Below are 22,970 nucleotides of genomic sequence, written 5' to 3' on the forward strand. Positions count from 1 at the left end.
CTTTAGCTTTTATATGTAAAGAAATATTCGAAAAAAATATTTGCAAGCTTTTAAAATATATACATAGCATAAAACATAAAAAAAATAAAAAAATAAAGTTTTTAAAAGATTTAAAAACTATTTGAATTAGCTTTTTTGATGATAAATTTTTATTTAAAATAAATTCTTTAAAATTTATAGGTTTTTTTTCTTTAATTCGCATTATTTATTATTTATTAAAAATAAAAACAAAAGCTTCAAAAGTTGGTTGCGAAATGCCAATCAAATCTTCAAATACCGCACCAAAATCAAGATACGATGGGGCCATATACGCTAATACTCAAAAGTTGAAGGACTCGGAAAGGAAGATGCTGCACCATTGAGTAATGAATACAGTTTGTTTCTTCACCAAGTCGTCTTTCGTCTTTCTCTTTCTGTCTCTCAGCTGTATATTCATTCAACACCCTCCACTCTACTTTCTCCAATTCTCTCTCTAGAAATTCTTTTTGGATTTAAACATTTTTAACGACTAATCATTGGGATGCAGTGTAAGAATTGAGCAATATAATGATATATACATGTATGTGCGCAGATAGAGATCGAGATTGTGCGAAGCTCATTTCTGGAAATCTGAAGAAATGCCGATAGATAGATATCAGATAAGAAATGTGTACAGTTTGGCTGATCAAGAGCTCTATAAAGCAGCAGATAAAGATGATCCCGAAGCTTTGCTTGAAGGTGTTGCCATGGCCGGTCTCGTTGGCGTTCTCCGTCAGCTCGGTGACCTAGCAGAGTCAGTACTTGCTTCCCTCCTCATCTTCGTTTATTATTACATTTGTTAGCATTACATTTTATAGGTATTAAATTTTGGATTATAGCGCAATTATCTCGAAATTAGAATTTAGAACTCATTTTGCCTCCAATTCCGAGGGGTTGATATGTTCTCCAAAACCAGGGGTGGCAATTTGAGTTTGAAGATGAACTAAATGCGCTTCAATAATAATTCGAAATCACGAATTCCACAATTCAAATGCTAATTAAGTTTGTGATATCGATCTCATGCCTTGATAATTGAGCTAACTAGCGAACCAATGATCAACTACAATTTGAGCGTATGATTGATGCCTTGGAGGTTGAAATTCTTCTAATCTATCGATTGATGCCTTGGAGGTTGAAATTCTGCTAATCTATCGAAACAAATCAACTTCTGATATAAGTTCTCAACTTCAGGATTTCACGTTCTATGATTGTTTAGTTATGGAATCTACCTCAAGGTTTGATAACTAAGTTAGGATGTATGTGTTTTTGGATTCAGTATCTTTTAAGAATGAGAATGATGAGAGACATTTGGTGATTGACATGCTGTTTTGATGTAGAATTGCATTCAGACACTCCCTTATTGGAATTAAAATCAGGTAATAGTTTAATGGATGCTTGTATGTTGCTTAACTGAATCAACATTTAGGTTATTATGGAGGTTGGGGATTCAAGATTGATTGGTAGCAACTTCACCATGAATGATAATGAGTATCTTTTGTTTCATAACTTCACATTTTAAAAGCATGTACAATGGAAACCCTAACTAAATGATGAGTCAACAATCATTTGCACTCCCAAGGACATATCACAGTAGGTATTCCATAAATAACTGCAACCCTGATGATGCTTTAAAGCTTTTAAAACAGAATCATATCTTTTGATGTAATGTAATTTGATATTATGCTACAAGTCTAACAAAAAGCTTGCATCCAATTCTGAAGATTTGCTGCTGAGATTTTCCAAGAGTTGCATGAAGAAGTGACAGCAACTGCTGCAAGAGGCCATGGTTTACTTGTACGTGCTCAGCAGCTTGAGTTGGAAATCCCTTCAATTCAAAGGTCATTTATGTCCCAAACATGCCATTCAGCATTTTTCACCAATTCAGGTGCCACATCACATATTCTTCTTCTTCTTCTTCTTCTTCTTCTTCTTCTTCTTCTTCTGCTGCTGCTGCTTTCAATATGATCTTTTAGGATTTTGCTCTATCTTTCAATTCAACACAAATGAAAAAAAAGGCTATACTTCACATGACTAATTCCATTGAGGATCTCTATTAATGCTACAGGTGTTGATTGGCATCCTAATCTGAAAACAACTCCCAATCTTATCACAACTGGAGATTTACCTCGATTTGTCATGAATTCTTATGAAGAATGTCGTGGGCCACCCCGATTATTTCTTCTAGACAAGTATGCCCTCATCTCCCCTTGTATAATTTCACATGCCTCCTAAAAGCTATCAATGGTTAATTGCAAGAAATAGCAATTTACTTTACTTTATTTGTTTATTATAGAAAGAATGAAAGTATGATGCTATAATAAACAAATAGAGAAAAGTAAATTGCTTTTTTTTTCTTGCATTTAACCCATTTTTCAAATTTACAAACTTATGTGGCTTTTAACAGATTTGATGTTGGTGGAGCTGGAGCATGCTTAAAACGTTACACTGATCCCTCATTTTATAAAGTGGAAGTATCATTGAATGAAATTGAAAATGCTGAAATTCAAAGGGATAAAAAGATTCGCAAAAACAAGGTGAGTTTAATATTATTTGGGTTTTAATGACCTTTTATTACCTTTAAATTATAATCACATTGAATAAAAAGTTCATCAGTCATTTTAAACTTTATTAAATCTGAACAGAAGAAAGGATCACAATGTAAAGTGGGAGGAACTCCAGAGATTTCACCAAATTCCAAGGCCAAGTAAGAAACATATTTTAATATTTTAATATTTTAATATGATTTTCATTTTTCACCCTATCCATTTATCCAATTTTACTACTTAAAAATTATTATTATTAATTTATTATTACTTATTTGTTGTTTCAATACTGCAGACTACATCAATTGTTCATGGAGGATCGCATGCAAAATAATACCACAATCGAACCTACACATCGTGTGAAACTAAAAAAACGACCAAACAAATCTCCATTCGATTCAGAAAGTTACATGAACAAATTGTTAAAATCTCCATCATCCAAGGGTAAAATCGTCCATCCACTACCTTTTCATCCATCAATCATCCCAGTGCCTTTCGATTCCCCTAATCAAATATTCAAGGATACAATTGGCTCACCTTTTAATTTGGCAACACCAAGTAGAAGTCCATCTGTATCTTCGAGTGCCGAGAACACCGGTTGCCGGATTCCGGCAGATAATCTCGCCGGAAAAGTAATCGACCGGAAAATTTCCGATCTTACAAATTCAGGATCACCGGACGTCAATGAAGAAATCAAAACGGATGGTGTTCAAAATGGTTATCGGTCTGATGACGTGGCAAGTGAGATGGATAATTACGTCGATGCCCTTGGTACAATGGAGTCTGGACTTCAATTTCAATTTTCCGATTCTCAATTGACGCGATCTACCGGAATCCTGTTTCCTCCACCGGGGGAGAAGACTCCCGGTTCTTCATATGATGTGAATGAAGGGGTAGTTTTGGAAGAAGATGAAAATCTTAAAAATGAAGAAAATCAAACAGACTTTCATTCGCCAGCTGGCAGTCTATTGTCGTTTCAATTTTTCGGGAATTTTGAGGGTGAGGTAGAGCATGAGCATGAGCATCCTAATGACGGCTCTGGTCCTATGATTCATCCTCCCAACATCTTGGAAACAGCCGACAAAATCAACGAAGATAATCATAGTACAAAGGATGATTCTGTAGTTGAAGAGACTTTAGATAATTGTGAGAAATGTTCTTTACATGAAGAGAAGTTAAATGAAATAGGAGATGGTAATGATGAAGCTAAAGTATCATCTTTTAGTGAAGATGAAAAAGGTATTATAATTATTATTATTATTTTATTATTATTATTATTATTATTATTATTAGGGGTAAAAGCAAGTAATAGCAATGTACTTTCATTTCTTCCTAATAAGAAGAGAATATATCACAGAAGTATGTTGCTATTTCTTGCAATGATCCCCAATTATCATCATGATTATTATTAATATATTATTATTATGATTGGATCAGAATTAAAAGAGAGAGAAACAGGATTAGTTAACTCAGAGACTACCCCTGATGATGTTGATAGAAATGACGATAAAGCCCTTTCGACGCTTGAAGATGATACAAAATCAAATGGGAGAGAAGAAGACTCTGTTGACCCCCAAATGGAAAAGAATGTTGTTCTTCTCCCACTTGATGTCAATACGAATGAAAATAATGCTAGAAATGACGAAAACGCGCTTCCCACTCTTGAAGATGATACACCATTAGAGGGTAAAGGAGAAGAAGACTCTGTTAACTTGGAGGAAATGAAAAATATTGCTCCTCATCTTGACGAAGATGATGTTGATAGAAATGACGATAATGCCCTTTCAACTCATTCTTTTCTAGAAGAAACCAATGAAAATGGAGAAAAAACAGTTGTTTTGAATGATATAGGCTCTCAACATATGACTATAACTGAAAAACCACCTATGTTGGAGTTACCAACATCAGAAATGGAAGATAAGGAGGACCCACAATTACTTTTTGCATCCGCAGGCTCTCAATTCTCATCCCAATCAGATTCTCCCTCTCATGACATTGACCAGTTTGACCAAGTCAACCACCAATTACCTCCGGTCAAACTGGAAGATACACCGCCATTGCCGCCACTTCCACCCATGCAATGGCGGATGAGAAAGCTTGAAAGCCCTATGTTGACTCCAACAGATGGTGGTCAACTTAAAGTCAATGAGATTAAAAACCCGGAAACTGAAAATGTGAAATTTGAAAATGACAGTAGTTTACACGCACAAGATCATGACAAAAAATCAGCATCAACAGAAGCCAAATTTACAGAAATTTTGGCGCCAAAAGAAGCAGTAGATGAAATTCCAAATAATATTCGGCCTATGAAAATTCAACGACCCCGTAATCCTCTCATTGATGCAGTTGCTACTCATGACAAAAGCAAAGTAACGCCCTGTTTAATTTAGTTATAATTAAACACATATTTTTGTTTATTTTATTTATTTTATGTTGTTCTTATGTGCAGTTGAGGAAGGTTCTTGCGATGAGTCAGATAACAAAGGGACAGGAAAATGACAAACTATTGGAACAGATACGGACAAAGGTAATGACAAAAGAGGGCATTTATGTCTTTTCATATATGACAGTTAATTTAATATTGATTTTTCTTTAATTATATTAGTCCTACAACTTGAAACCGGCTGCTCAAACTAGACCAAACATTCAAGGCCCCACCACCAATGTCAGAATAGCTGCAATTTTAGAAAAAGCAAATGCCATTCGCCAGGTTTGAAAATTGTACTTTTAATTTAATTTCTTATTACGACATTATATTTTGAAAATTGTTTTTTATTTCGATAATATTGCTATAATTAGGAAGACATGAAAGTAGATTGTTATATATAATACACAAATCAATGAAAGTATGATGCTATTTTTTTAATAGGCATTTGCTGGAAGTGATGATGATGATGATGACAGCGATAGTTGGAGTGACTCATGAGTCATGAGTCATGATATAATGCAATTGTAGTTAATAGTAAAATACCATCATTTTTTTTACCACAATAAATAGGAGTTTGTGGTAATTGGGACATTTGATTTGACTGTTTTGTCCTTTTGAGAGATGCCATGCCACACTCGATCATATTCAAATATACATGTACATGTACAATTGATGAAATGTTTGAGGTTGTAGATTCTATTAGGTGTATACGGACATTTTGGATAATATGATAATATGTTGAATAGTTGTGGATTTAAAGGCAAAATTTATATGAGGATATAATTTTTAGGGTTATGAGTTTTAATTACTTTATTATTTGTCTGCTTGGATGAGGGCATTTATGCCTTTTGTATATACGAAAATTTGAGATAAAGTTGCTTTCACTTTGTTACAAGCAAAATAGTAATTTTTGTCTCATTACCATTTTGGTTCATTTGAGTATCATATATATTTATAAAATTTATTAATAATAGAATAGTTTGTTAACATTAATAAAGTTTATAATAAGAAATTTGCATAGGAAGTAATAAACACCACATCGTTTTAACCCTAAAAACATCCATATGCATCGTAGCATCATTTTTGTTTTTCATGATCAGAAACACATACCAATTTGCCTTTTTACCCCTGCCCCCATTTTGATAAACAGAATCAGTAAAAAAGAAATTATTAATTTATTGTATTTTGATAGTATACAAATATTTTTTATTTTTTTAATTTCATTTTAATACCATAAGCTAATAAACACTTAAACAAAATTGTTTTGAATCAACAATCTCAAAAGTCCCAAAAAAGAGATTCTAAAACATGTGAATTTTACTAAAATATGTCGTGATGTTTTTATTACTAATTTATGCAAAGTATTCCAAAACCAATCAATTTATGTATGCCTAAGTTGTCAAAAGAATTCTACTTTATTGTATGGATTAATATCATATCGATAAAACTGCATAAAAATTATATTTTATTAATAATAGTTTTATTTCTTTGCATAAATTAAAAAAAAAAACACACACACACACAGACACACACCTAGGGTAAACGTCTTCTCTTCAAACTGAAAGAAAGCATACAAAGTTTCAATTGCTTAGTTTTTCAATGGTGGTGGGGTGGCGGGAAAAGCCATAGTTATGAACGTTTCCATCGAGATCAAGGCACGTCTTATTCAAGCTATCACCTCCTTCAATCAGGTCAAACATGTCCATGCTCGCATCCTACGTTTAGATCTCCTCCATGACAATTACCTCCTCAACATCCTCCTAAAGTCCAGTTTCAATCTCAACGACAACACAAATTATTCTCGACTCCTTTTCAACCAAATCCAAGAACCCAACGATTACGTCTGGAACACCCTCATCCATGGCCTTGTTTCCCGTGATCACTTCCAAGAATCCATCAAATGCTTCTATTCCATGCGTCAAAATGGTTTCTTACCCCATTACTTCACTTTCCCTTTCCTCTTGAAAGCATGCACCAGGGTTTTGGATTTGAGATTGGGTGTGGAGCTGCACACGATCATGGTGAAAGCGGGTTACGATTATGATGCCTTTGTTAAAACCGGTTTGGTTTGCTTCTATGCAAAGTGTGGGCGTTTGGATGATGCATGCAAGGTGTTCGATGAAATGCCTGAGAAAAATCCAGTTTCATGGACTGCTATTATTAGTGGGTATATCGAGGAAAGAAGGTTCACAGAAGCCCTAGATGTATTCAAAAGATTATTATCAATGAATTTAAGACCTGATAGTTTTACCCTAGTCAAGATTTTGTCAGCTTGTTCACAATTAGGCGATTTGAAAAACATAGAATGGTTAGATGAATGCATAACCACACTTAATATAACCAAGAACATGTTCTTGGGTACTGCATTAGTGGACACTTATGCAAAATGTGGAAGCATGGAGAAAGCTCATGCTACATTTGACCAAATGCTCGAAAAAGATGCAGTCACTTGGGGTGCAATGATCCAAGGCTATGCTTCAAATGGCAAACCAAAAGAAGCCCTAGACATCTTTTACAAAATGAAAAACAATAACCTAAAACCAGATTGCTACACAATAGTTGGAGTTCTTTCCGCTTGTTCAAGCTTAGGAGCTCTTGAATTAGGCGAATGGGCACGTGGGTTAATCGATAAAAACATGTTTTTACACAACCCCATTGTAGGCACAGCTCTAATTGACATGTATGCAAAATGTGGTAAAATGAATAGTGCTTTAAAAGTCTTCAAAGAAATGAAGGAAAAAGATGTTATTGTATGGAATGCTGCAATATCGGGTCTTGGAATGAGTGGTCAACCCATGGTTATATCAAGTCTTTTTGGTCAAATGTACAAATTAGGGGTCCACCCAGATGGAAAAACCTTCATTGGTGTACTTTGTGGGTGTACACACTCAGGTCTTGTTGATGATGGGAGACGATTCTTTTATGATATGAAATCTTTCTTTTCTTTAGATCATGAAATTGAACATTACGGATGCATGGTTGATCTTCTTGGAAGATCCGGTTTACTAAACGAAGCTCATGATTTGATCAAAAGTATGCCAATGGAGCCTAACGCGATTGTTTGGGGAGCTTTATTGAGTGGATGTAGGTTACATAAAGATACCGAATTAGCCGCACATGTTTTGAAAAAGTTGATTGAATTAGAGCCTTTGAATTCAGGAAACTATGTGCTTTTGTCCAATATCTTTTCGGCTAATCGCAAATGGGAAGAATCTTTGCGTATAAGATCTCAAATGCGCGAAAAAGGGATTCGAAAGATTCCCGGATGTTGTTGGATAGAAGTAGATGGTGTAGTTCATGAGTTTCGTGTTGGGGATACATCTCATCCGATTTCGGAAAGAATTTATGGTCAACTTAGTGAGTTGAATAGAGAAGTGAAGCAAATGGGGTATGTTGAAAGGACAGAATTTGTGTTGTTTGATGTTGAAGATGAGGAAAAAGAGCATTTTTTAGGGTGTCATAGTGAGAAATTGGCGATTGCGTTTGGTTTGATTAGTACAAAATCGGGTGAAGTGATTCGGGTAGTGAAAAATATGCGTGTTTGTGGTGATTGCCATGTGGCAATTAAGTTGTATTCGAAAATTACGGGTAGAGAGATAGTTTTACGTGATAATAGTCGGTTTCATTCTTTTATAGATGGGTCGTGTTCTTGTGGAGATTATTGGTGATGTATGGATTGATTGGTGGTTTTTAGAATTTATAATTTGCACACTTTTGTTTGTTTATAGTATTTTTAATCATTCAATTATGTTTGGTTTTCATAAATATTTACTACTCCATTTGTAAATTTATAATAGTGCATTTTTTGTATGCAACTCCATTTTTTTTGTAAATTTATATATAAATCAATGCACTTTACAACAAATAAAGAAATATAGTTGAAAAAAGAATACGTTAGTACCATTTAGATTTAGAACCTCCAATCTCCACTTAATAGTTAATACACATGCCTTGTTTGTTCATTTAATTCGTGAACATTTGGTAATTAGATCATCGGCTTATGTTCGTTAATGTGAATTTGAGGCATGTGATTTGCATTATGTAACAAACTTATTTATTGTTTTCATGATGATCAAACAAGAACTCAAATTATATTGTTTACAATTTATTGATGAAGAGGCACTTTCGTGAAATTGTGGATTCGAAAAATAGAGTTTGAAAGACTCAGTTGGATATTTCACTAGGATGCACAACGCTACTAGGACTTGGTTGAATCATTTATATCATGAAGCTTGACACTAAAGTCTTTCAAGAATATACTTTGCTTCACATGTTACTAAATTTTAGTTTCCATCCGATTATTACATTTCTTTCTCCCTCTTCACACTAAGAGGCGTTTGCTTCATACATGGGCTTTTATATGAATCGAATTTGTAGAAAATTTGGAATTTGAGTGAAATGGAACTGATATCCCTCGTGCATTTGGTTGGCAGGAAACATAATGAGATTCTTTGTTAATTCAATATAGAAATCTTTCTAAACATTTGGAAGTAAATTATGAAAAAACACCAAATACCCTTCATTGGTGTTTTTTTAAAACCTTTTATTTTACGTGTTCATCTACTAAAAACTTATATATAGTAAGTCATATTTAAACACTTTATAAAAACTCTTTATGTTCCAAAATTAACTTCAAATTTTAAGAACAATCCACCCCAAAAATAAGATTTTTTTTGAAAGATCAAGTTATGGCAAGTTGAGCAAAGAATGAATATCTATAATTTTTGGTTGTTGATTTTGGTAATGTGTTTCGTTGAGTTCAATATATGTGATATAGAAAAATGAATTTGTTTTTTTTTTAAATCAAACATGAATAATGAAATTTAGATTGATTTCATATGAACTTGATAAAATCCATCCACCAAACATGTGTTCAGATTAATATCACATTTCAATTCCTTCATAATTTACATAACAAAAAAAAAAAATCGTATTCTACCATGTTTATAACTTGTGCTTTGATTTATATGCATACCCCAAGTAGTATTCATAAAAACATAATTATTAGCAGATAGAAACCTCATAACTTGTCATACATACCATAACTTTTTATGGTTAATTTATTTGCTATTCACTTCAGGACATTGGAGACATAAAGAATGTTAGAGATCGGATGCGTTTACCTGAGTTGAGTTTGATACTAAAGTTATTGACTACCTTAAAGCTTGATTTACTAAAGCTAAAAGGAGATGTAAAATTTTATGTCCTTGAAAACGGTGTAAAAACCGTTATTGGTATCGTAGAGATGAAGTATCCGATCATTTAAAATGATACGGATTTGTAGACAACTATTATGTATGGGTCTTTCATAAAGGACTCTCACAAAAAAGATCCAATGTTGTTACATATGGTGACATTGCAAAGAAAATTTTAAGATGATATACAAATTTTATGTTAATTATGCTACTAGTTAATTGTAAATCATTTAAAGTTTTTTTTTTTCTTAAATAATTGAAGAAATAAATGAAGAACTACAAACCTCTATAAAATGCGAGTGTTATAGCAGCTTTTTTTAGACTTCATGGTAGAGGTGTTACTAATAAATTGATAAAGAAGGGGAATGTGGTCATGCATCATATATGGTTATAAGGGACCTAATGGAATCATATAAAGCTAATGTAGAAGTTGTAAAAAAAGGCTATCGGTTGATATGCTTGTAGATGATTATGATAGAGAGAATGTTGAGTTAGAAGCTATTTGAAAAGATATTGGCAAATTAGTTGAATATGTTATATACAAAAGCTTATAGAAACACTACCAATCATAGTTGCTTGAGAGTTTTTAAAGTGAGTTATTGTGTACGTTTGGTACAAGGTATGACTTCATTATCCATTATTTGGAATATTGGAATGCACATAATAAGCAAAATACAGAAATTACATTGTTATTTTTTTCTTTCGTTATTTGTAATACTCATTGGCCTCTATAAAGTATATTTCTATTTTCACCTCATTACTAATTGAATTTCCTTTTATAATTATTTCTATTATAACACTGTATTTTAATTATCTATATTTGAAACAATGAGATATTCTCATAAAATTAGGGGTGAGCATATTAACCGAAAAATCAAACCATAACCAAATTAACCGATATAACCGAACGATTTTAACTGATCCATTACTAAAAGATATAGTTCGGTTTCTAATTTTGATTAACCGAATACATATGGTTCGGTTATGATTCTCATCCAAAAACCGAATCATTATAAATTGAACCTAACTAATAATATTAATAAATGTTTTTAATATAATATAATATTAAATATATGGTATGTAATTATATTAGAAGTTGAAAATTTAAAGGGTAATTATTTGGAGTAAGATAGGAAATTATATATACACACTTATTTATTTTTATAACGATAGACTTTGTGTTTTTCAATTTTTAAAGAAAAATATTTTTATTTTTATATCATATTGATCATTTTGGTTAACCTATATTAACTATTAACCATAATCATTAACCAACTAAAACTGTTAACCAAAACCCATATTAACTACTACCCAATGGTTATCGAAATACATTAACCAATTGTAATGGGTATGATTCTGTTTTACCCAATAACCGAACCAAACCGTCCCATACACACCCCTACATAAAATGATTAACATACTATGCATTGCATAATTTCTCTATAAGAATATAGTAAAATAAAAATAAATTAAAGTTTTAATACCATAACAAACCAAACGAGAAAAATCTATATTATCATTTCTTACATCTCTTAAAAATAAATCAAAAAGTTTCCAATTTCCAAGGGCTCTTTGGTCTTTCACCATGATTGTGGAACATGCTATTCTAAATCTATTTACCGACCTTCCTTTACGCTTGGAACTTATTACCTCCACACTTTTCTCTCTTTAATTCAAACCTCATTCCAAATCTGTTTGCTATCGCGTTAGATCCCCATCCCCCCTTTCGTTTCCTTCTTCCTCATTCTTCTTCCGTCATAACCCTAATTTTTTTTCTCAGGTAACTTTCGAAATTTTCTCTTAATTTATCGATACTCAATTCAAATTAAATCCCTTTATGTGAGTTTGTCTTTGTTTATTGTTTGCTGTTTGATGATTATCGCTATATAGCAATACAAATCATATCGATGCTTTTTGTAATCTAACCTTCTTGTTGTATTTGGTTCTTAATCGTAAATATATAAGTTTGGGTATTAGGGTTCTTAATAGGTTCGAAGAAAAAACTGCTGCACCCACAATTTTTTAGATTGGATCTTGTAATTTGAATGATAATCGTCAACATTGCCACACTAACTTGATATAAATTTTGACATAATTGTCTTTTCCCTGAATTGGAATTCCGAGTGTGTTGTTATTTTACATGGTGTTTTGATTGAATTAGAATTGTTTTTGACGATTAATTTGTTGATTTGTGTAGCATTAGGGGGGATATTTTATGGCATTTGAATCCAAATTAAGCACAGAGATTTATTCAGAAGATACTACTACAGAAGTTAATTCAAATCATATTCTTTCATCTGAAAAGATTTTGCTCGTTGATTCAGAAACCCAAATCACCGATTCTGGAAAACCAAACTACAATCGGGTCATAACCACTAAATCACCTGTTCATAGAACAATCACCGACCTTCCACCTGCATTAATCTCTGAAATCTTCAACTGCCTCGACCCAAAAGAACTCGGTGTTGTATCCTGTGTAAATCCATCTTTATACCAGATTGCATCCGACCACCACGTCTGGAAGCAGTTTTACTGCGAGAGGTGGGGGCTTCCGGCCGGCACCGCCACCAGCCGCTCGGTGGCCGAGTTTTCCGGCGAGAAGTCATGGAAAGAACTTTTCGTGGAACGTGAATTCCATAGTAAGACATTTATGGGACATTACAATGTCGAGATTCTTTATGGACATACCGAAACTGTAAGAACCGTTTTTCTTTTACCTTCTAGAAAGCTCATCTTCACTTCGGGTTATGATTCCGTTGTTCGAATGTGGGATATGGAAGACGGAATCTGCATTTCCGCCTCCCGCCCTCTCGGATGCACCATCCGTGCCCTTTCCGCTGATTCCAAGCTCTTGGTTGCCGGCGGTTCCGACGGTTTTATCCACGGTTGGCGAGCCGAAGAAGGACACCCCCGTCTTTTTGACATAAACGGTTCTCAAGATCAGGATCGGAATCGGAATCAGAATCGGAATCGGAATCGGAATCAGGAATTCCGACTTTGGGAACATCAAGGTCCGATAACTTGCCTTTCATTGGATCTTATGAGAATTTACAGCGGTTCTTGGGACATGACAATACGGATTTACGATCGTGTATCGCTAAAATGTTTAACAATTTTGTTGCATAACGATTGGGTATGGGCATTGGTCCCACATGACACGACAGTTGTAAGCACAGCGGGGTCCGATTCATACATTTGGGAAACGAATTCCGGTTCGCTTATCGATGTATTCAAAGACACGCACGTCGGAAACGCGTATTCCCTTGCCCGAAGTCACACGGGAAGTTTCGTGTTCACCGGAGGCGAAGACGGCGCGATTCACATGTTCGAGGTTATAACCGATCGTGTTAAGTCATGGCGGCCGATTGCGACATGGAATCCACATTCCGCCCCGGTTCATTCCCTCTCGTTTGAATTCCCGTGGCTGGTTTCCGGTTCCGGAGATGGGAAGCTTTCATTGATTGATGTTCGGAAGCTTTTGAAGGGAATTCGGGCGATGAAACCGAATAGAAGTCGGAAAGCTTTGAGTGTTGAGCCACCACAAAGAATGTTGAATGGGTTGGGGAAGAGTGTGTTTTCGGTCAGCATTGGGGCTGACCGGATTGTGTGTGGTGGGGAGGAGGGTTCGGTGAGGATTTGGGATTTTTCTCGGGCATTGGAAAGAGAGAAACGGGCAGCGGCTTTGAGGGGATTACGGGCAGAAAATAGAATGAGGAGACAGAAGCTACAGAAAGAGATTGAAAGTAAAGGTGGAAGGGTTGACCAATGTTTGATTGCTGCGAAAAGTCAAATGAATGGGGAGAGAAATGGTGTGTGGTATAACAAACGTGGGTTGAAGGTTAAGGGTTAAAATTCTTGATTTGGGTACTTCTTGATGTTCTTTTGTATACACTCAATTTCTTTGGTAAATTTTAGGGAAAACTATTTTTTCTATTGCATTTTGTTGGTAATTTTTACATTTTAGAAAATAAAAAGAAAGAAAACTCATCTTTGGGTTAATCTCGTTTAATCAGCTCATTATGAAGAGTCTTTTGCCAAATACATCTTTTTGAGTGAGTCTGTCTTGTTGACGGTTCAATGCATACCAAATACAGTATAAAATGTTTTGCCTAAAGACCCTGTTTGTTATACAATACAAAACAAATGATAATATCTTTGACTAAGACTATAATGTAGTACAAAAACTGTAATTTTTTTTTTCTTATAAAAAGGAACATAGATTTGCTTTAGAGGAGAACAAAACACAGGAATGCCCTTTCTCTTTTTGGTTATTGAAAATTAATCTATGAAGCTTGTCCACTCATGACCATGGTCATTTGAGGTTCCTTTTGTAAAACCATTGTTCTTGAAAAAGAATGCAAAATATAAAAACACTAAGGGTGCGTTTAGCTATGGAAATATGAGCTGTTGTGCGGAAATTTTTTTCTAAGAAATAAATGAAAATTTTGAAAATGTGTTTTGTTCAATAATTTTTCTAAAATTTTCATAAAAGTTTTAAAAAACCGATAATTATTGTTTTCCGCCACCACTCCCTACCACAACTGTTTTCTAAAAATGAAAAACGTAGAAAAATACACATCTAAATACGTTTTTTAATTTTGTGAAACAAAAAACAATAAATAAATAAATTTTAACTAAATGCGTTCTCTAAATTTTTTTTTTACTGAAAACTGAATAAATTCTTGTTTCAATTTGTTGAAAAGTGAAATTTATTTTTGCGTAACTAAACACGACCTGCATTTTCCATGAATATAAGGTTGCGTTTAGTTATGGAAAACCAGTTTTCTTTTTCAGTTTTTAGAAAAATAAAATAAGTTCTCATTTTTTACTTTTATTAAAAAATTTAGAAATACTTCGGTTTTTATAAGTTGTGATAATTATTTTGCATTTTTGCTACAATTAGTTATTATGGTTTTGTGGGAGTTAAGTCCTGTTTGTGTTGTCTGTTCATATTAGCCAGGAAACCCAGTCTCATTATTTCTTATGGGCTTCTAGGCTTTGGTAAGCTTCTGGGTTTCTGGCCTCTGGTTAACAAACGGGCCTTGTACGCCTACTTGGCCTTTTGCGTTTATTGGGCATTTCAGTGAATAATCTATTAATTAGTAAAAACTAACATACCGTTTAGTTTAATAAGGGTTATTCTTCAAGATAATCATTTTAAAACTTTCTATAGAGGGAAATCTTTAGAAAAGTTTTAAAATTTTACCCTAATTTATGAAAAAGTCCCAAACTAAATTTTGTTTACAAAAAAACATGAATTACCGGTGAAAATGACGATTTGACACTTTTTTTCTGGTTTACCGCTTTTATTACTTACCTGTTTCACTAAAGTCCCATTATTTTACCATAATTTGCGAATAAGTCCCAAAATAAAATTTACTGATGATTTGGCCATTTTCTCTATGTAACATATATGTTACCAGTTTCATTGTTGACCCGGACACCTAATCATTAAATGAGATGATGAGATGGATATGTTGAGTTATATAATGCTATGTTTAGCATAAAACTTGATATCCTGATGTATTGTATATCTTTTTGGAACATAAAATGCATCCAACGAAGACTACAATAATTACACAAACTAACAACAACTGCGTTATTTTTTACATTTATAAGAAATATCAAATTGTCTATCTAATCTTATATAACCCAATATATCCATCTCATCAGACATCAACTCATTTTCTGTCATTTTTTCTTGGAAACACACATTTTATTGGTTTCATTGCTGACGTAGATACATAGTCATAAATGAGCCGATGAGATGAGTATCAAATTTTAAAGTAAATGTGACATTATATAACCCATCGTATTCATCTTATCAGCTAATTTAATGACTAGGTGTCTAAGTCAGCAATGAAACCGATAAAATGTATGTTAAATGAAGAAAATGGCTAAATCATTAGTAAATTTTATTTTGGGACTTATTCGCAAATTAGGGTAAAATAATGGGACTTTAGTGAAACATGTAAGTAATAAAATCGGTAAACCGGAAAAAAGGGGGTCAAATCGCCATTTTTACCGGTAATTCATGCTTTTTCGTAAACAAATTTTAGTTTGAGACTTTTTCGTAAATTAGGGTAAAATTTTAGGACTTTTCTGAAGATTTCCCTTTTATCAAACAACAGTTATGAATCTCGCTAAATAACGACTGCAAATTAGCGATGTCATTTTTTTTTCAAAATAAACATGCTATGTTCTTGCTAGTGGAGTTTATTCCTCGTTGACCATTTTACATCAAATCGGATTTTGAAATTTTCTGCGAATACGCACACTAATTACTTGCAAAAGGCGGTTCTTTTATATATAAAATCGATGTTGAGGTTCATGACAAACAACCAATACAATACAAAACATATATATATTCGAAGAAGCCAATGCAGGCGATGATGAGATTTATCATATATAATGACTATCTCTAAGGGAGAAGGGAGTCCTTCCCTCCCAACTCATTATCACATATAATGACTATCTTTAAGGGAGAAGAGAGTCCTTCCCTCCCAACCCACTATCACATCAGTTTTTTTGATTTTCTGCATTTTCTATCTTTTTCAACACACAACATATAAAAATCTTATATTTTCTAACTCATTCAACCTACTTTTCGCATCTTCTTTTTTATTTCATTAAATTGGAAAAATATTAAATAAAATAAAACATAATATTTTTTTTCATTTAAAAATAAAATTTTGCTAAATTAAAACAAAAAAAAAATCTAAAATAATATTAAAAATAAGATTTAATTAAAAAACCACACTACAAAAAAAATGCACAATAATTAAATAAATACACTTAAAAAGACAACATAATTTAAATTCTAAAACGATAATTAAAATTAACTAGTTATTATCCAGAGTTAGAATGTAGACATGTTCAATGTGATCAATAAGATCAGATTGAAGCTGGTGGCGGGTTTCAACATTGTGCAATTCATGTACTATTTCTTGGTCATCGATTTCGTCGGGGGGGGGGGGGGGGGGGTTGTCGGTCTGATACACAGGAGATATCGCAACACCATCATCTTTCAATATCATATTGTGCAGTATAATACAAACGTACATTATATTTTTTGTTTTCTTCACCGTCATAGCCTATGTAGTCATTTTTAATATGTCCCAACGTCCTTTAAGGACCCTAAAAGCACGTTCTACGTCCTTTATTGCTAATTCTTGTGCCGACTTGAACCATATCTTTTTGTCGGTTACTGGATATATATATGCTTTCACAATTACAACCCATGATGGATATATTCCATCCAAAAGATAGTAACCATGTTTGTAGTGTTCATCATTCAGATAAAATGAACAATCAGGTCCTGTTCCATGATATTCGAACCGGCTACACAATAAAATGCATGCCAAAACCACAAATCTTGTGACGTCACCGCTTCTAGTATCATTGATGGATACTGATGGTCACCCCTCATGTATTGGCCTCTCAATTTTGTCGGACAATTCCTCCAATTCCAATGTGTGCAGTCAATGCTACCAAACATTACAGGGAATCCATATGTAGCTTCATGTGCTTCATACAAAAGTTGAATGTCATTGGATGTTGGACGGCGTAAATATTCAGCCTTATACATTTGGACAACACCGTAGCAAAAGTTTTCAAGAGCTTCACGAGAAGTTCTTTCTGACATATTCAGATACTCATCTAACGAGCTTGGGTTATAACCCTTCGCTAATTGACGTATTGTTGATGTGCATTTTTGTAGCGCACTGAAACTTCTTTGATTTGTTGCATCCCATGTTGTTTGAAAATAAGGATAATTCGTCTCCATGTCACCAACAAGTCGCATAAACAAACCTTTTCTTATACAAAACCTTCTGCGGAATTGCGCGTGACCATAGGTTAAATCATTTGCAAAATAATGTCGGATCAACATTCGTTCAACCTCTAAACGATCTCTATGGATCGTGTTTCTCCTTTGAATATTGCTTGAACTAGCATCATTCTGAAGAAGAAGTTGTGTAGTACGAGACAATACCGTTAACAAATTTTTGTTGATAAGTTCGTCATCAGATGATGAACTATCATCGTTAACTTCCATGACTATTTTCCGAATATTTGGATTCATTTTGAAAAGAGAGAAAAGATAGAGAGAAAATGAAACAAACATATATATATATATATATATATATATATATATATATATATATATATATATATATATATATATATATATATATTTATAACGAAACAAGCATAAATATATATAGATAATGAAACAAGGATACATATAGAGAGTATTAATAAAAAGAAAAATAAAAAGAAAAGAAAAATAAAAATAAAAATAAAAATAAAAAGGAAATAAAAATGAAATAATAATAATAAAGAAAAGGACTCCAGTCGAATAATGTCGGCATTTTGAATTTCACGGGTTTGCCAACTCCCAACCATACTTAGTTGCAATTTGTTATTTCCTTTCAAGCACCATGCGCAAAATACCTCCAGTCAAATGATCACGTGGTCGGAGAAAATACTTCATATCTTGGTTCTTTATCTCTCGGTCCAACAATTGAGCTTTCCGTTCTTTATTAGTTTCAAGAATGCACAATTTTTGTTCCCGGTACCCTTGTCTCTATTCCGCCTCTGTTTCGGTTGCAGTCTTGATGTCATCAATTTGTTTGATGAGATCAAACATTTCATTTTCTGTTGATGATGTTGACGCCACTTTCTTTCCTTTTCTTTTTCTTTGAGGCGGTGAGTTTTCAACACTAAATGATTGTTGTTGTTGGGGGGAGAATCCAGGAGGATATTGTGGATCGGAAGATGATGTGTAGGCGTTGGAAGAAGATGTTTTGGTTCGTTTTGAAAAAGGAGACAATGAGTCTTCATCAGATTTTATAACCAATTCCCATTTCACGTTGTCTTTCAACCACTCCCAAGCTTGCTAATGAGGAAAATATTTCTAATTAATAGTCCACCGATACTCGCTTAGTGAAGATTGTAAAACATCAGCCTCAGATCTCCCGCTAGCCACACTGTTCATCTTATGGTTATAGATGCTGTTGAAAGCGTTGCATTTCTTTTGGAGGTCTTTCCATTTTGAGTTTACTTGGTGTCGTGACCGATCCAAACCTCCCATTTGAATACTAAAATGCTCTAGAACCCTATCCCAAAATACATCGAACCTTTGTTTATTTCCGCATTGATTATCTTTAGAAACATTGACATATGCCCTAGCCAAAGCCAACTCTTTGCATTCCACCAAGTTCTTTCGCTTCTTGTAGTGTGTATAGTTGCGTTTTTCTCAGCAACGGGTTGCAGCTCCTCATTGTTTTCTTCTTCGTTTCTTTTGGGAGAGGGGTCGTAACTAGAACTGTCAGATTCTACGTTCTGAGCATCACGGAACTGGAAATTCTCGGGTTGAGAAGATTGAAATTGAGTTTCTAGAACCCTTTAAGAAAACTGATTCCATGGATTATAACTTTGATTATCTTCTAGAAGCCTAAATGTGTTTTGTATAATTTACATCTCTCATGCTTTCTCGAATAAATAATATTCTAGTTTGTTTTGTATTTTTTATTTAGTTATAGAAAATAAAAACAAACGGCTTAAAATGATCATCTTTTGTGATCATTTTAATGAATAACTATACAAGTTTTTGTTCATGCACGGACAAGCAACCCGACATTAAATGATCATATTCCCTGATCATTTTAGTGAATAACTATAAAAACAAGTTCTTATTAACAAGTAAATCAACATGCAACTTGCAATGTAAATGTTGCCATAGTGCGAACTAGCCTCTATTGAAGGATGATAACGACGATTGTAGATGATCTTCAGTGACCATGCATTTGCTTCTTCTAATAAGATCACATTAACGCAATTCATTTCTTTTTTTTTCTTGTTTGTAATAGTCATATCTGTAAGATAATAGAATAGATTGATATTATTGATTGATGCTCAAATGGAGATTACATACGAATATATAGATAAAATCTAAACCCTAAAAGCCTTAGGCCTAAACCCTAAAGCCCTCTAACATCCCCGCAGTTTGATTGGGAGGACGATGAAACTGAAAAACTGTAACGACGTAATTTTCAAAACAATTTTTCATTTTTAAATCATATTTTCAATCACACAATAATCACAAAAACATAATGTATCCACTGTGTCATAACAAAACATGTCCCAGAATCTCAATAACATAAACTCTATAAGTGTGTACGGATCATGCCGGCGCCTTCCCGCGATCCTCGCTAGTACCTGAAACACATAACACAACAACTGTAAGCATAAATGCTTAGTGAGTTCCCCAAAATACCACATACCATACATACGCCTTTCCAGGCCATAACTCTGTAGGATCTTCCGATCCATGTGTCTCAGGGGACTTCCGTCCCGAATCCTGGTAGACCTTCCGGTCCTACCCGTATCGACCTTCCGGTCCTTAACCTCCTAACCTTCCGGTCCATATCAACCTGACCTTCCGGTCCTTACCATACATAACATACATAGCACATACATATCACATAACCGCATATAGCACATACATCATAGCATACAAGACCTTCTGGTCACACATAGGTACCCTTCCAGGTACAGTATAGTGAGAAGACTCACCTCAATGAAGTCGGATAAACTCTCGTGCTCAACGTCCCGACTTAGCCTCCTCCTATTATTCAAATAACATCCCTGATCAATATTCTCTCAAAGTCTCATTCCTAAAGATTGGGTAGAAGACCATTCTACCCTCCCCTGAACTCTCTTGAATCAGTCTTGACCAGAACCCTAAGGTCAACGAAAGTCAACGGTCAAACTTTGACCCGACTCGTCGAGTGCACAAAGGCGACTCGGCGAATCCATGCGGGTCCTCTAAATCCTTTCAGTCTCTCTTGGCTCGTCGAGTCATCCTTCCACTCGATGGGTTACACCTGTCACGAATCACGGGGCAACCCCGACTCGACTCGTTGAGTCCACTTATGGACTCGGCGAGTTGCTTCCATGTTCATACTCAAATGACATTCTAAGATCAGATCTGCTTCCCTAACTATCAGATCTACCCTTCAAATGTTCAAATGTCATGTAAAGGTGCAACCTTTACGTGCATGCAACCCACATCAAGCCATAAATGGTGAAATAACTCTAAAAATGGCAACCTAGTCCCCAATCTCCCATTTGCTTGCATAAAGCTGAGGGATAGTGACTCTATGGACCTCTCATGGTCCAGATCTGATGCTATCAACACAAAAGGGGACCTCATACTCACTAGATCTTACATAAAATGGAGGTAAAAACCCTAAAATCATGAAATCTATCATATCAACATGAAATAGAAAGGATTATACCTCCAGAGATGAACTCTCAAGATGATTAGCCCAGATCCAAGCTCCCTTCACGCTCTAGATGGGTGTTTCCTTATTCCTTCTAGCAAAACCACACCAAAAGTGATGTATTAGCCTCTTCTTGCTCTCAACTCTCCTACTGCTCTCTCTAGGGTTTCTCTGGGACGAAGTGGCTGCAAATGGAGGCCATAAAGGCCTTTAAATAGGGCTCAGGCCCTGGGATTTAGGGTTTCACTTAACAGCGCGGACTCGCCGAGTCCACGTACCGACTCGTCGAGTCCTTCATTAAATCAGACAAGAAATGCGCGATCCTAGTCGGCGAGTCTGAGCGCCTACTCACCGAGTCCCTCCCTAAAACTCAAGATAAAAACTTAAAATAAGATACCTGGGAATCCGGATGTTACAATTCTCCCCCGCTAGAATCAGACTTCGCCCTCGAAGTTTTGCTCCGCAAACAACTCTGGATGCTGCTCCCGCATCTCCAACTCCGGCTCCCAAGTCAGCTCGGACCCTCTCCGATGTTGCCACTGGACCTGCACCAGGGGCACCTCTTTGTTCCTCAGAACCTTGATCTTCCGATCCATAATCGCCACCGGCCACTCAACATAATTCAGGCTCGTATCCACCTGAATATCTCCCAATGGCACCACCACCGACTCGTCGGCTATACACTTCCTTAACTGAGACACGTGGAAGGTATCATGAATCTGGCTCAACTCCGCAGGTAGCACCAACCGATATGCTACCCTGCCCACCCTCGCGGTCACCCTGAACGGACCGATGTATCGGGGCCCCAGCTTGCCCCTTCTCCTGAATCGGATCACTCCTTTCCAAGGAGACACTTTCAGGAGTACGACATCTCCCACCTGGAACTCAAGCTCGGATCGTCGCCTATCCGCATAACTCTTCTGACGACTCTGAGCTGTCAATAACCTCTGTCTAACCTGCTGTATCTGCTCTGTCGTCTGAAGCACTATCTCAGTGCTACCCATCACACGCTGCCCTACCTCTCCCCAGCAAATGGGAGTCCGACACCTCCTCCCATACAACAACTCGAAGGGAGGCATGCCAATACTCGAGTGGTGGCTGTTGTTGTAGGAAAACTCAGCCAACGGCAGATACGTGTCCCAACTTCCTCCGAAGTCCAACACACATGCTCGGAGCATGTCCTCGAGCGTCTGAATCGTCCGCTCATTCTGTCCTTCCGTCTGGGGGTGGTAGGCGGTACTGAAATGCAACCTCGTACCCAACTCCTCGTGGAACTTCTTCCAGAACCTGGAAGTGAAACGTACATCTCGGTCTGACACAATCGAGATCGGCACTCCATGCCGCGATACCACCTCCCTCACATATAACTCTGCCAACCTCTCAGCAGAAGAGCTCTCACTGATAGCAAGAAAATGCGCGCTCTCCGTCAGCCGGTCGACGATCACCCAAATTGCATCGACACCCCTCGCGGTCCTCGGCAATTTGGTGAGGAAATCCA

At 35.3% G+C, this 22,970-nt stretch overlaps 4 protein-coding genes across 6 annotated transcripts; 3 read left to right on the top strand and 1 right to left on the bottom strand.

Annotated features, from left to right (window-relative positions):
* The first annotated feature begins 344 nt into the window (after positions 1 to 344).
* LOC145132632 (uncharacterized) lies at positions 345 to 5,734 on the top strand. Of its 3 annotated transcripts, XM_079067498.1 has the most exons (12): positions 345 to 362; positions 572 to 772; positions 1,356 to 1,394; positions 1,740 to 1,903; positions 2,084 to 2,207; positions 2,423 to 2,552; positions 2,661 to 2,722; positions 2,857 to 3,800; positions 3,999 to 4,930; positions 5,011 to 5,088; positions 5,167 to 5,271; positions 5,431 to 5,734. In XM_079067498.1, the coding sequence occupies exons 2-12, from the start codon at positions 618 to 620 to the stop codon at positions 5,485 to 5,487; spliced, it is 2,790 nt and encodes a 929-aa protein (XP_078923624.1). In that variant the 5' UTR covers positions 345 to 362; positions 572 to 617; the 3' UTR covers positions 5,488 to 5,734. The 3 variants fall into 3 exon arrangements, with proteins under 3 accessions (XP_078923624.1, XP_078923625.1, XP_078923626.1); XM_079067499.1 differs by lacking the exons at positions 345 to 362; positions 1,356 to 1,394 and having other exon boundaries at positions 396 to 772; XM_079067500.1 differs by lacking the exons at positions 345 to 362; positions 572 to 772; positions 1,356 to 1,394 and adding an exon at positions 1,426 to 1,612.
* Positions 5,735 to 6,531: 797 nt separating this feature from the next.
* Positions 6,532 to 8,716, top strand: LOC145128865 (Pentatricopeptide repeat (PPR) superfamily protein). Its single transcript, XM_079063646.1, has one exon. It carries the CDS (start codon positions 6,621 to 6,623, stop codon positions 8,655 to 8,657), a length of 2,037 nt encoding a protein of 678 aa, XP_078919772.1. The 5' UTR covers positions 6,532 to 6,620; the 3' UTR covers positions 8,658 to 8,716.
* A 3,106-nt stretch (positions 8,717 to 11,822) lies between these two features.
* LOC145133549 (F-box/WD-40 repeat-containing protein At5g21040-like) lies at positions 11,823 to 14,122 on the top strand. Its single transcript, XM_079068483.1, has 2 exons — positions 11,823 to 11,964; positions 12,382 to 14,122. Exon 2 carries the CDS (start codon positions 12,400 to 12,402, stop codon positions 14,032 to 14,034), a length of 1,635 nt encoding a protein of 544 aa, XP_078924609.1. The 5' UTR covers positions 11,823 to 11,964; positions 12,382 to 12,399; the 3' UTR covers positions 14,035 to 14,122.
* A 3,356-nt stretch (positions 14,123 to 17,478) lies between these two features.
* LOC145131085 (uncharacterized) lies at positions 17,479 to 18,267 on the bottom strand. Its single transcript, XM_079065822.1, has one exon. It carries the CDS (start codon positions 18,265 to 18,267, stop codon positions 17,479 to 17,481), a length of 789 nt encoding a protein of 262 aa, XP_078921948.1.
* Positions 18,268 to 22,970: the final 4,703 nt, after the last annotated feature.

Source organism: Lactuca virosa, chromosome 8 (assembly GCF_052849685.1).
Source record: "Lactuca virosa cultivar CGN04683 chromosome 8, Lactuca_virosa_CGN04683_v6, whole genome shotgun sequence".
Lineage (NCBI taxonomy): Eukaryota > Viridiplantae > Streptophyta > Magnoliopsida > Asterales > Asteraceae > Lactuca > Lactuca virosa.

Excerpts from the sequence above, each read along its gene's own strand:
- LOC145132632 (XM_079067498.1), top strand. The coding sequence starts at position 618 with ATGCCGATAGATAGATATCAGATAAGAAATGTGTACAGTTTGGCTGAT. Across the intron at positions 773-1,355 it reads CAGCTCGGTGACCTAGCAGA|AATTGCATTCAGACACTCCC; the intron begins GTCAGTACTTGC and ends GTTTTGATGTAG. Across the intron at positions 4,931-5,010 it reads CTACTCATGACAAAAGCAAA|TTGAGGAAGGTTCTTGCGAT; the intron begins GTAACGCCCTGT and ends TCTTATGTGCAG.
- LOC145128865 (XM_079063646.1), top strand. The coding sequence starts at position 6,621 with ATGAACGTTTCCATCGAGATCAAGGCACGTCTTATTCAAGCTATCACC.
- LOC145133549 (XM_079068483.1), top strand. The coding sequence starts at position 12,400 with ATGGCATTTGAATCCAAATTAAGCACAGAGATTTATTCAGAAGATACT.
- LOC145131085 (XM_079065822.1), bottom strand. The coding sequence starts at position 18,267 with ATGAATCCAAATATTCGGAAAATAGTCATGGAAGTTAACGATGATAGT.